The sequence below is a fragment of the Oncorhynchus nerka genome, linkage group LG3 (genome assembly GCF_034236695.1).
Source record: "Oncorhynchus nerka isolate Pitt River linkage group LG3, Oner_Uvic_2.0, whole genome shotgun sequence".
In the NCBI taxonomy this organism is placed as follows: Eukaryota; Metazoa; Chordata; class Actinopteri; order Salmoniformes; family Salmonidae; genus Oncorhynchus; species Oncorhynchus nerka.
In genome coordinates, this window is record NC_088398.1 from 66,112,761 (window position 1) to 66,123,765 (window position 11,005).

General features: G+C 44.9%; 1 protein-coding gene across 2 annotated transcripts in view; it reads left to right on the forward strand.

Annotated features, from left to right (window-relative positions):
• LOC115115749 (glycogen synthase kinase-3 beta) overlaps positions 1-10,673 on the forward strand; it is a 76,521-nt gene extending 65,848 nt beyond the window's left edge. The window contains exons 4-11 of one of the 2 annotated variants that reach the window (XM_065014853.1): positions 1,543-1,653; positions 1,752-1,882; positions 2,069-2,175; positions 2,335-2,432; positions 2,844-2,951; positions 6,579-6,765; positions 6,989-7,087; positions 7,257-10,673. In XM_065014853.1, coding sequence (XP_064870925.1) covers positions 1,543-1,653; positions 1,752-1,882; positions 2,069-2,175; positions 2,335-2,432; positions 2,844-2,951; positions 6,579-6,765; positions 6,989-7,087; positions 7,257-7,327 — 912 coding nt within the window. In that variant the 3' untranslated portion in view covers positions 7,328-10,673. The remainder of the gene's footprint in view (positions 1-1,542; positions 1,654-1,751; positions 1,883-2,068; positions 2,176-2,334; positions 2,433-2,843; positions 2,952-6,578; positions 6,766-6,988; positions 7,088-7,256) is intronic. The other variant, XM_065014857.1, reaches the window with a different exon arrangement.
• Positions 10,674-11,005: the final 332 nt, after the last annotated feature.

The window sequence follows — 11,005 nt, forward strand, 5'->3', positions numbered from 1 at the left end:
TCCGTGATTGACTGTAGACCCTGCCACATACCCCTTGTGTCTGAGCCGTTGAATTGCGACTCTACTTTGTCTCTATACTGACACTTAGCTTGTTTGATTGCCTTGCGGAGGGAATAGCTACAGTTTGTATCCGGTCATGTTTCCTGTCACCTTGCCCTGGTTAAAAGCAGTGGTTCGCGCTTTCAGTTTCGCGCGAATGCAGCCATCAATCCTCGGTTTCTGGTTTGAGAATGTTTTAATCGTTGCTGTGTGTATAGCATCGCCGATGCATTTTCGAATGAACTCGCTCACCGAATCAGCATATTTGTCAATGTTATTGTTGGACGCAATGCGGAACATATCCCAATCCACGTGATCAAAGCAGTCTTGAAGCGTGGTATCAGATTGGTCGGACCAGCGTTGAACAGACCTGAGCGCAGGAGCTTCCTGTTTTAGATTCTGTCTGTAGGTCGGAAGCAACAAAATGGAGTCGTCAGCTTTTCCGAAAGGAGAGCGGGGCGGGCCTTATATGCGCCGCGGAAGTTAGAATAATGATCCAGGGTTTTTCCAGCTTTGTTAGCACAATCTATATGCTGATAGAATTTAGGGAGTCTTGTTTTCAGAATAGCCTTGTTAAAATCCCCAGCTACAATGAATGTAACCTCTGTGGTTTCCAGTTTACATAGAGTCAAATAAAGTTTGTTCAGGGCCATCGATGTGTCGATGTGCCCCCCCCGCCCCTCTTCTTACCAGAATCCATGATAACACTAGCTCACCTGAACAGCCAGCTAGCTTCTCACGCTACACTCTGTCTGCTCCGGTTAGTTTGCTAACTGTCTTTGCTAGCAAATGGAACAGAGGGAGTAGAATGCAAAGGTTGAGTTGGGAAAGAAGGTACACTCATAGACCTGCCGTTTCACTACAACCTTCTTTGGGCATATCCAGAGGAATTGTTGGTAAAGTCTGAGCTCAAAGATGAAGAACTGATGGCATGTGACGTTATGGCAGGCCATCGACCTTCACTAATCAGATCATAGGAAAAGGAAGAGGAATCGAGTGGTAGGCTTGGTATAGGAGTGGGGTGCATTACGGGGACAAATTACATCCTTTAGGGGTCACTGAGGCCAGACGAGCACTTCCTGTCTCCACCCAGCCCCCTTGTGCCCTTGGCAGGAAATTACATCACTGTCTGCGGTGGTGCGTCACGTCAAGAGGCTGGTGACGCAGGCGTGCTTTTCCTGCCCTCGGGGGAAACACTACACAATGGAGCACAGTGCAGACACAGTGATATCATCACACAAACAGGCTGTTTCCTCGCTGTCACCACAGCAACCAATGCTTTCGAGAGAGAGAGAGGGAGAAGACAAGACAAAACAGAGACATGGAGGGAGTAAAGAATTGGCAGACAGTCTATGAGATGGACATGGGCATGCCAGAGTGAAGTGTCACTGATCGTCAAACAAGTTACATTGTCTGTGTGTGTTGCCTAACCTCTCTCCCCTCTCTCTCTTTCTCTCTCTCTCTCTCTCTCGCTCTCTTTCTCTTTCTCTCTCTCTGTAACAGAAGGATGAGGTGTATCTAAACCTGGTTCTGGACTATGTTCCTGAGACAGTCTACAGAGTTGCCAGACACTACAGCCGAGCCAAACAGACTCTGCCCATAGTCTATGTCAAGGTGTGTGTGTGTGAGTGCCTGTGTGTGTGCACACTATGTTGCCATCATGTGTATCCTCTGCTTTCCATTTCTAATGTGTGTGTGTGTGTGTGTTGTAGTTATATATGTACCAGTTGTTCAGGAGTCTGGCCTACATCCACTCGTTTGGGATCTGCCATCGGGACATCAAACCCCAGAACCTGCTACTGGACCCCGAGACGGCTGTGCTCAAACTCTGTGACTTCGGCAGGTCAGTTTGAACTATGTGAAAGAATCTGCAGTTCGCATTAGCTTTGATTGGCTAGGATGAGGATGAGGATGATTATGGCAGTGATGTTAATGATCATGAAGATGACTATGATATTGATAACTATGATGATGATGATTGATGAGGAGTGTATGTGACTGACAGTGTGTGGTGATGTTGTGTCTCCAGTGCTAAGCAGCTGGTACGTGGAGAGCCCAACGTGTCCTATATCTGCTCTCGCTACTACAGAGCCCCCGAGCTCATCTTTGGTGCCACCGACTACACCTCCAGCATAGGTGAGCTAACAGCTAACCGTGTACAGCTAAACCCCATTGAAATTCTTATAAAACCAAGCATATATAGGCTAAATGCTAACCGTTTAAAGTCAAACTACACCTCTAGAGCAGGTATGCTAATCACGACATCTTCCTGTTTATGCTCCGCCCCCTCTACAGATGTGTGGTCAGCTGGATGTGTGCTAGCAGAGCTGTTGCTAGGGCAACCAATCTTCCCTGGCGACAGTGGAGTGGATCAGCTGGTGGAGATCATCAAGGTACTGATACTAGCCTGTCAGTTAGGATGTCTGTCAACCAATTCTCTCTATTTCATCGAATGAAAGTTGGCACACTCTCACCTGTCTCTCTCTCTCTCGCTGTAAATTGTCTCTAAATCTCTTCACTGCTCATGCACTCTCCTCTTTTTGTCATATTCTTCCCCTCATTCGTCTCTTCCTCCCCTTTCTTCCTCATCTCTCTTTGTCTCTCCCTACCTCCCCTCTCTCTCTGTCTCTCCCTACCTCCGCTCTCTCGCCGTCTCTCCCTCCCTCACCCTCTTCTCTCTGTCCATCTCTTTCTCTCTTTCTCCCTACCTCCCCTCTCTTCCCCCTCTCTTTCTCCGTCTCTCCCTCCCCCTCTCTCTGTCTCTCCTTTCCCCTCTCTTCTCCTCTCCTGTCTCTGTGCTGTAGGTTCTGGGGACCCCTACACGGGAGCAGATCCGAGAGATGAACCCCAACTACACTGAGTTCAAATTCCCCCAGATTAAGGCACACGCATGGACTAAGGTGAGTCAACAGGTACAGGAACTATTTTACTACTCTACAATCCACTCCCTCCCCTAGCATCATCTCTCTGTGCTCTCCTCGCCAGCATGCCAGGCATTTATCTCTGCCATCCCATATATCTGTACTCCCTAATATCCTAAATAAACCCCTTCACCTAGACACATCATGATGGGCCCCACCTAGATTTGTAAGGATTGGATAGGTGTAAGCTATATGGTAACAGTTGCGTCTAGCCCCACTAGCTTCCTGGTAGGCTAGCTGGGGTTTCTACCATATTTCTTACAACCATCAGATTCTTTCTAATCTGCAAGGGCACATGAAGAAGTCCTCAGGTCAGGTTGGTGATAACCTCAAGAAAGGGAGTTAGCAAAGAGGACATTGTCACAGTATTTAAACAGGGCCCAAGTCAAATGGCAAATGAGCAGTGTTGTAGAGCAGGTCCTCATGGTGTCTCCCTAGACTCCACCTTGTGCTTGTTCTCTAGTACTGCATCTTCTAGCCACCCAGTCTCTGTGCTGCCTGTCTAGACCAGGGATGGACAACTTCAGTCCTCGGGTTCTGATTATTGTCATACTTTTGCCTGAGCCCCAGCTGACACACCTGACACCCAATAATCAACTAATCCTTATCTTCAGTTTAAAATGCAAATAGTTCAATCAGCTGTGTTTGCTAGGGACTGATAGCCCCGAGGACTGGAGTTGCCCATTACTGGCCTAGAGTCTCCTACCCTGCTCCTGTAGGGCTGCACTCTTTACACTTGAACTGGACAAATACAGAGGACAATCTATGGACAATGAGCCCTCCTCGTGGTTTTAACAGACGCACAAAGTTCAAATATACAGTCGTGGCCAAAAGTTTTGAGAATGACACAAATATAAATTTTCACAAAGTCTGCTGCCTCAGTTTGTATGATGGCAATTTGCATATACTCCAGAATGTTATGAAGAGTGAGCAGATGAATTGCAATTAATTGGAAAGTCCCTCTTTGCCATGCAAATGATTTGAAATCCCCCCAAAACATTTCCACTGCATTTCAGCCCTGCCACAAAAGGACCAGCTGACATCATGTCACTGATTATCTCGTTAACACAGGTGTGAGTGTTGACAAGGATAAGGCTGGAGATCACGCTGTCATGCTGATTGAGTTTGAATAACCGACTGGAAGCTGCAAAAGGAGGGTGGTGCTTGGAATCATTGTTCCTCCTCTGTCATCCATGGTTACCTGCAAGGAAACACGTGCCGTCATCATTGCTTTGCGCAAAAAGGGCTTCACATGCAAGGATATTGCTGCCAGTAAGATTGCACCTAAATCAACCATTTATCGATCATAAAGAACTTCAAGAAGAGCGGTTCAATTATTGTGAAGAAGGCTTCAGGGTGACCAAGAAAGTCCAGCAAGCGCCAGGACCATCTCCTAAAGTTGATTCAGCTGCGGGATCGGGGCACCACCAGTACAGAGCTTGCTCAGGAATGGCAGCAGGCAGGTATGAGTGCATCTGCATGCACAGTGAGGTGAAAACTTTTGGAGGATGGTCTGGTGTCAAGAAGGGCAGGAAAGAAGCTACTTCTCTCCAGGAAAAACATCAGGGACAGACTGATATTCTGCAGAAGGTTCAGGGATTGGACTGCTGAGGACTGGGGTGAAGTCATTTTCTCTGATGAAACCCATTTCCCATTGTTTGGGGAATCCGGGAAAAAAGCTTGTCTGGAGAAGACAAGGTGAGCGCTACCATCAGTCCTGTGCCATGCCAACAGTAAAGCATCCTGAGACCATTCATGTGTGGGGTTGCTTCTCAGCCAAGGGAGTGGGGCTCACTCGCAATTTTGCATAAGAACACAGCCATGAATAAAGTATGGTACCAACACATCCTCCAAGAGCAACTTCTCCCAACCATCCAGGAACAGTTTGGTGACGAACAATGCCTTTTCCAGCATGATGGAGCACCTTGCCATAAGGCAAAAGTGATAACTAAGTGGCTCGGGGAACAAAACATCGATAATTTGGGTCCATGGCCAGGAAACTCCCCAGACCTTAATCCCATTGAGAACTTGTGGTCAATCCTCAAGAGGCAGGTGGACAAACAAAAACCCACAAACTCCAAGCATTGATTATGCAAGAATGGGCTGCCATCAGTCAGGATGTGTCCCAGAAGTTAATTGACAGCATGCCAGGGCGGATTGTAGAGGTCTTGAAAAAGAAGGGTCAACACTGCAAATATTGACTCTTTGCATCAACTTCATGTAATTGTCAATAAAAGCTTTTGACACTTATTAAATGCTTGTAATTACACTTCAGTATTCCATAGTAACATCTGACAAAAATATCTGAAGACACTGAAGCAGCAAACTTTGTGAAAATTAATATTTGTGTCATTCTCAAAACTTTTGGCCACGACTGTACATTACCGTTCAAAAGTTTGGAGTCACTTAGAAATATCTTTGTTTTTGAAAGAAAAAAAGTAGTTGGCAGCTTCATTAAATCGCACCCGCAAAACACAAGTCTCAACGTCAACAGTGAAGAGGCGACTCCGGGATGCTGGCCTTGCAAAGAAAAACTATATCTCAGACTGGCCAATAAAAGATTAAGAAGGGCAAAAGAACACAGACACTGGACAGAGGAACTCTGCCTAGAAGGCCAGCATCCCGGAGTCTCCTCTTCACTGTTGGCGTTGAGACTGGTGTTTTGCGGGTACGATTTAATGAAGCTGCCAGTTGAGGACTTGTGTGGCGTCTGTTTCTCAAACTAGAAACTCTAATATACTTGTCCTCTTGCTCAGTTGTGCACCGGGGCCTCCCACTCCTCTTTCTATTTAGGTTAGAGCCAGTTTGCTCTGATCTGTGAAGGGAGTAGTACACAGCGTTGTACGAGATCTTCAGTTTCTTGGCAATTTCTCGCATGGAATTGCCTTCATTTATCAGAACAAGAATAGACTGATGAGTTTCCGGAGAAAGGTCTTTGTTTCTGGACATTTTGAGCCTGTAATCGAACCCACAAATGCTGATGCTCCAAATACTCAACTAGTCTAAAGAAGGCCAGTTGTATTGCTTATTTAATCAGGATAACAGTTTTCATCTGCGCTAACATAATTGCAAAATTGTTTTCTAATGATCAATTAGCCTTTTAAATTATAAACTTGGATTAGCTAACACAACGTGCCATTGGAACACAGGAGTGATGGTTGCTGACAATGGGCCTCTGTACGCCTATGTAGATATTCCATAACAAAATCAACTGTTTCCAACTACAATAATCATTTACAACATTAGCAATGTCTACACTGTATTTCTGATCAATGTTATGTTATTTTAATGGAAAAAAAATGTATTTTCTTTCAAAAACAAGGACATTTCTAAGTGACACAAATTTTGAACGGTCATGTATTTTTCTATGTATATCACCCTCACCTTTGTGTCGAGTTAGGTAATATCTGTAACATTCATAATAATAATAATAATTACATTCTCTCTCCATTTCATATCTATAAGCAGAAACTGAAATCCTCCTCTCTCACACCTGCTATCATGACCGCATACATCATTGTATTCATGATACTAGTTTGAAATTGATTGGTTTACTGATTCTAGTCTCGCCTTTGTGATTGGCCCCCTGACTCGTCATTGCGTTGGATTGGCTGCTAGGTGTTCCGGCCGCGCACGCCCCCGGAGGCCATTGCCCTGTGCTCTCGGCTGCTGGAGTACACGCCCACCTCGCGCCTCACCCCCCTGGAGGCGTGTGCACACTCCTTCTTCGACGAGCTGAGGGACCCCAATGTCAAGCTGCCCAACGGGCGAGAAAAACCCTCTCTCTTCAACTTCACCACCCAGGGTACAGCACCTTGTCAATACACTGTCTGCCTGTCTGTTTTATCTGCGGTACGGAGAGTTTCTTCCCCTACATGTATAATGATGTGGTCTCTCTCTGTCAGTCTCTGTACTAATGCTACCTGCTGTAATATGTGTGTGTGACCTATGTGTGAGTTGTGTTTGGATGTGTTTATCTGTGGTGGATGTGATCTGCTGTAATCTGGTGTACCGTGTCTCTCTCATAGAGCTGTCCAGTAATCCCTCGCTGGCCAACATCCTAATCCCCGCCCACGCCCGCTCTCAGGTCACCACCTCCACCCCAACCAACGCCACCGTCACCACAGGTTAACCCACACCTCTCCATCCCTCTCCAACTCTGTCTATGTTCTCTCTCTCTATTTTCTCTCTCTGTCTCTCTCTCCCAGGAAAATGTCTTATAAAAAACACCTGTTTACTCATTGTGTAAATGAGTGAATCATTTTCCTCCCCCTACTCTCCTGTCCTCCTTTCTAGATGGTAACAGCACAGATCGTGGCCCCAGCACCACTACCGCCTCAGCCTCTGCCTCCAACTCCACCTCCTGAACCCTCCCTCTCTGACCTCCCCCCACATCGCCCCATTCAGGGGTGCACCTGGGTGCCAGCTGTAAGAATGATGACATGGCAGGGTTTAAAACAGATGACAACAACAACGCAACTAACTGAGCCCTCTACGTCACCCATCTAAGTGTTTGATTTCTGCAACCTACTCCACTGAGGACATCTTTATGGTCTGTTAGAGGGAGGGAGTGGTGGGGGCAGGGGAGGATGATGAAATATAAGAGTATTCATATATAAACGTACCATATATACACAATACTAGCCTGCTAATGTTTCCAAGAAGACAATCTATGTATCAAAGTAATTATCTGTCCCCTCACCCTCCTCCTCTTCCTTGTCCACAATGAAGCCCCCCCCCCCACATTAAGGATCAGTCCCTCCCTCTCGCCCTCTCTCTACACCACACCCCTTCATATCCTCACTTCCCCTCTGACACCCCCTGGTTTGGATGGCCACCCAGGCTCCTCCTCCTGTAGTGCATGGCCTGAGTATAGTTAGGAGCACCCAGAGTGACCTTTCACCCCTGCATTGACGTCCACACTTCTGCTAATTAGGCATGAGGCACACATACACACACACACACATACATTCTTACCAACACACGCCGATGCATGAAGGTCCTGCTATATGTGGACAGTCCAATCAGAAGGGAGGTTTTGATGTTGTCAGAGGTTTGCTCGGGGTTGTTTTTAAACGGTTAGCGAACAGTTTTATTCTGTTTTTATTTGATATTCCCTTGGCTTAGGGTGGGTGGGATCATTTAGATTGACATGTCAGATGTCTATGGTTCTGTGTGCTTGTATTACATTTACACTGAATGTACAAATCATTAGGAACACCCTTGTTCTACAGGGATGCTAGCCCATGATGACTCCAATGCTTCCCACAGTTGTGTCAAGTTGGCTGGATGTCATTTGGGTGGTAGACCATAAATGATACACATGGGAAACTGTTGCATGTGAAAAACCCAGCAGCGTTGTAGTTCTTGAGACTCCGGTGCGCCTGGCACCTACTACCATACCCCATTCAAAGGCACTCAAATCTTTTGTCTTTCCCATTACGTCTGAATGTCACACATACGGTACACAATCCATGTCTCTACTGTCTCAAGGCTTAAACATCTTTCTCTAACCTGTCTCCTCACCTTTATCTCTATACTGAGAAGTAGATTTAACAAGAGACATCAATAAGGGATAGCTTTCACCTGGATTCACCTGGACAGTCTGTCATGGAAACAGCTGGTGTTCCTAATGTTTGTACACTCAGTGTATACATGCATACACAGTTTATATATTACTTTGCATTATGTACAAATATATATATATATATAGATATAGATATATGTATATTTAACTTCAATGGTTCAGAATCCATAACGGTTAGTTGTTGACTCACAGAGCAGGGGCAATATTTGCTACTGCCTAAAGACATGAAGAGGCAAGGTGGTGTGATTTCTTTGGCTAGAAAATACTTTTTTTCAGCAGTCACTTCCCTGTTTTCCTGTATGTAATTATTATGTTAATGCTGTAGACAGGACTAGAAAAACACTATGTTTTATTTATCTCTATCAGATGACTGTGTTGTAATGCAGTCAGTTTTGGAGGGGACGTCTCCCCCACACCTTCTTTCTGTCTCTTTAGGTGAAGACTTTTTCTTCCAAACCAACCCCTAGCTTCTACCCCCTCAGCATTTGATTTGGAATGGAGCCATGGAGAGGTCTCTGCTGTTTCTGGCTAGATTGGGAGGAGTTCTCTGTCACTGCTGGCTCTCCGATTGTGACCACTGACTCAGTGTTAGTACAATGTTCATCAAATGTTGGTCCAACGTTAATTGAACATTAGTCTAGCATTCTTCTCTTTCCTCTATCTCTCTCCACCTGAACCACACAAGCACCTCTCTGCTCCAGTCTCTCAGAGTAGAGCGTCTTACTTACCCAGACATATTGACACAGGTTCAATACGACAACACAACTACACTGTGTATATGTACACAGTTCATATGCTCCTCACCAAATCCTGACTCATGTTTTAGTTTTTTATGTTTGTTAGTTTCTTCTGTTTTTATGTTGTGCTCATGGTATGTACAGTATATATGTAGACTTCTGTACTGTTTATGAGCAAAAACAAAGACATGGGGGGAGAAAAGAAGCAAAAAACAGACTTATTTGTTGGATATTGTAGATGATGATGATGCTTTATCCAGCCATATAGTTCAATCTGTACCTGTACATTACAGTAGATGACAGCTGTATTATTGGAACAATACCTGGTCATGTATGGTGTATCTATAGTTTGGAGTGCCTTTTCTTTCATACACCTTCGCCTTGGCCCCGTTATCTCCCCCCCTCCCATCACATAACCTTACATCCTCCTTAGGTGCTGTTGAATTACTTTCTCCCCCCTCCTCTCAGATCTCAGTTTCAGCCAAGAGTTGTGCCAATGTTAGTTTAACGTTAGAATTTCTCTCCCTTTTCCCCACGTTTAAAGATTTTTGTTAGAAATCTGTTTTTAAAACATTATCTATATATAGTTCAAGATTGTTGTCCCGATTTTGAAGAAAGGCCTGTGCTTGATTTTAATCAATGGCTGTTATTGCTTCACTAGGGTACAGAAATATCTTCCACACACACACCACAGACAACAGAGTCAACATAGCATAGACATACATTAGAGTACATTATGTATTCAGTCAAAATGATGCTTCTGGTATCAAAGCCATTACGCCAATTGATGATATTGATGTTGTGACAAGCCATCCTCAGAGGTAATGCAGTACATTGTATCTCATTGTCTACACACCCCTTCTCTTTTACACCTCCATCCCTCTGTGGTCTGAGGGGTTTATCATGTCCCCCGCCGTGCCATCCCGTCCTGTTTGCTGTAACATTTGCGTTCATCAACATGTTGCCGTCTATCCCACCAGTGTGACCACTTCACCTTTCTCCCCTGACTCCAGTTCAACCAGAGTGAACCATGTCAATCCACACCACAACCGTTTCAGTTACCAAAACAAAGACAAGCAAGGATAGTGGACTATAACATACCGACTGTGGCATCATCACTCGTGGCAGAAGAATATGCTAACTGAGTTTAAAGAAAAAATAAAAGAGGACGGAAAACTAACTGTATAACAATACCACTACTACTTGAATGCCTCGGTTTGTGACATTTTATTTCATTTTTAAATGTTTGTTTTTTTTTGTTCTGTGAAGGTATCCTAAATGTTCGCCCCTGTAAATACTTCCCCCTGCGTGCCCTGAGGAATAGTTCCCTGGTTTCCTGGTACTGTCATTTGCATTAAATAAAGAGTAGGATAGCCTGGAAATGAACAAGCCGTGACCTCTGTGTGTGTTCTTTCCTTGTTATGACATCTGTCGTAGAGCGAAGTATGTACAGTAGAACAGCAGGCTATGACTAACAACACACTACAGTAGATGACTAGCCACATGAGGCCACAGCCCATCCACTTCATCCAGCCACACAATCTACACCAGGGGTGGGCAATTAAGGGATTTCAAAATTCAGAGGATTGCTTTCGGATCGATTTGTTCGTCAAAAGCCACTTGCGGGCCAGGAAAAAGGCAGTTATTTAAAAACGTATAGGTCCATTATAATTTCAACATACTTTTTATGTAGTTTTAGGTGTTCCAGAGTAGCCTGGAGT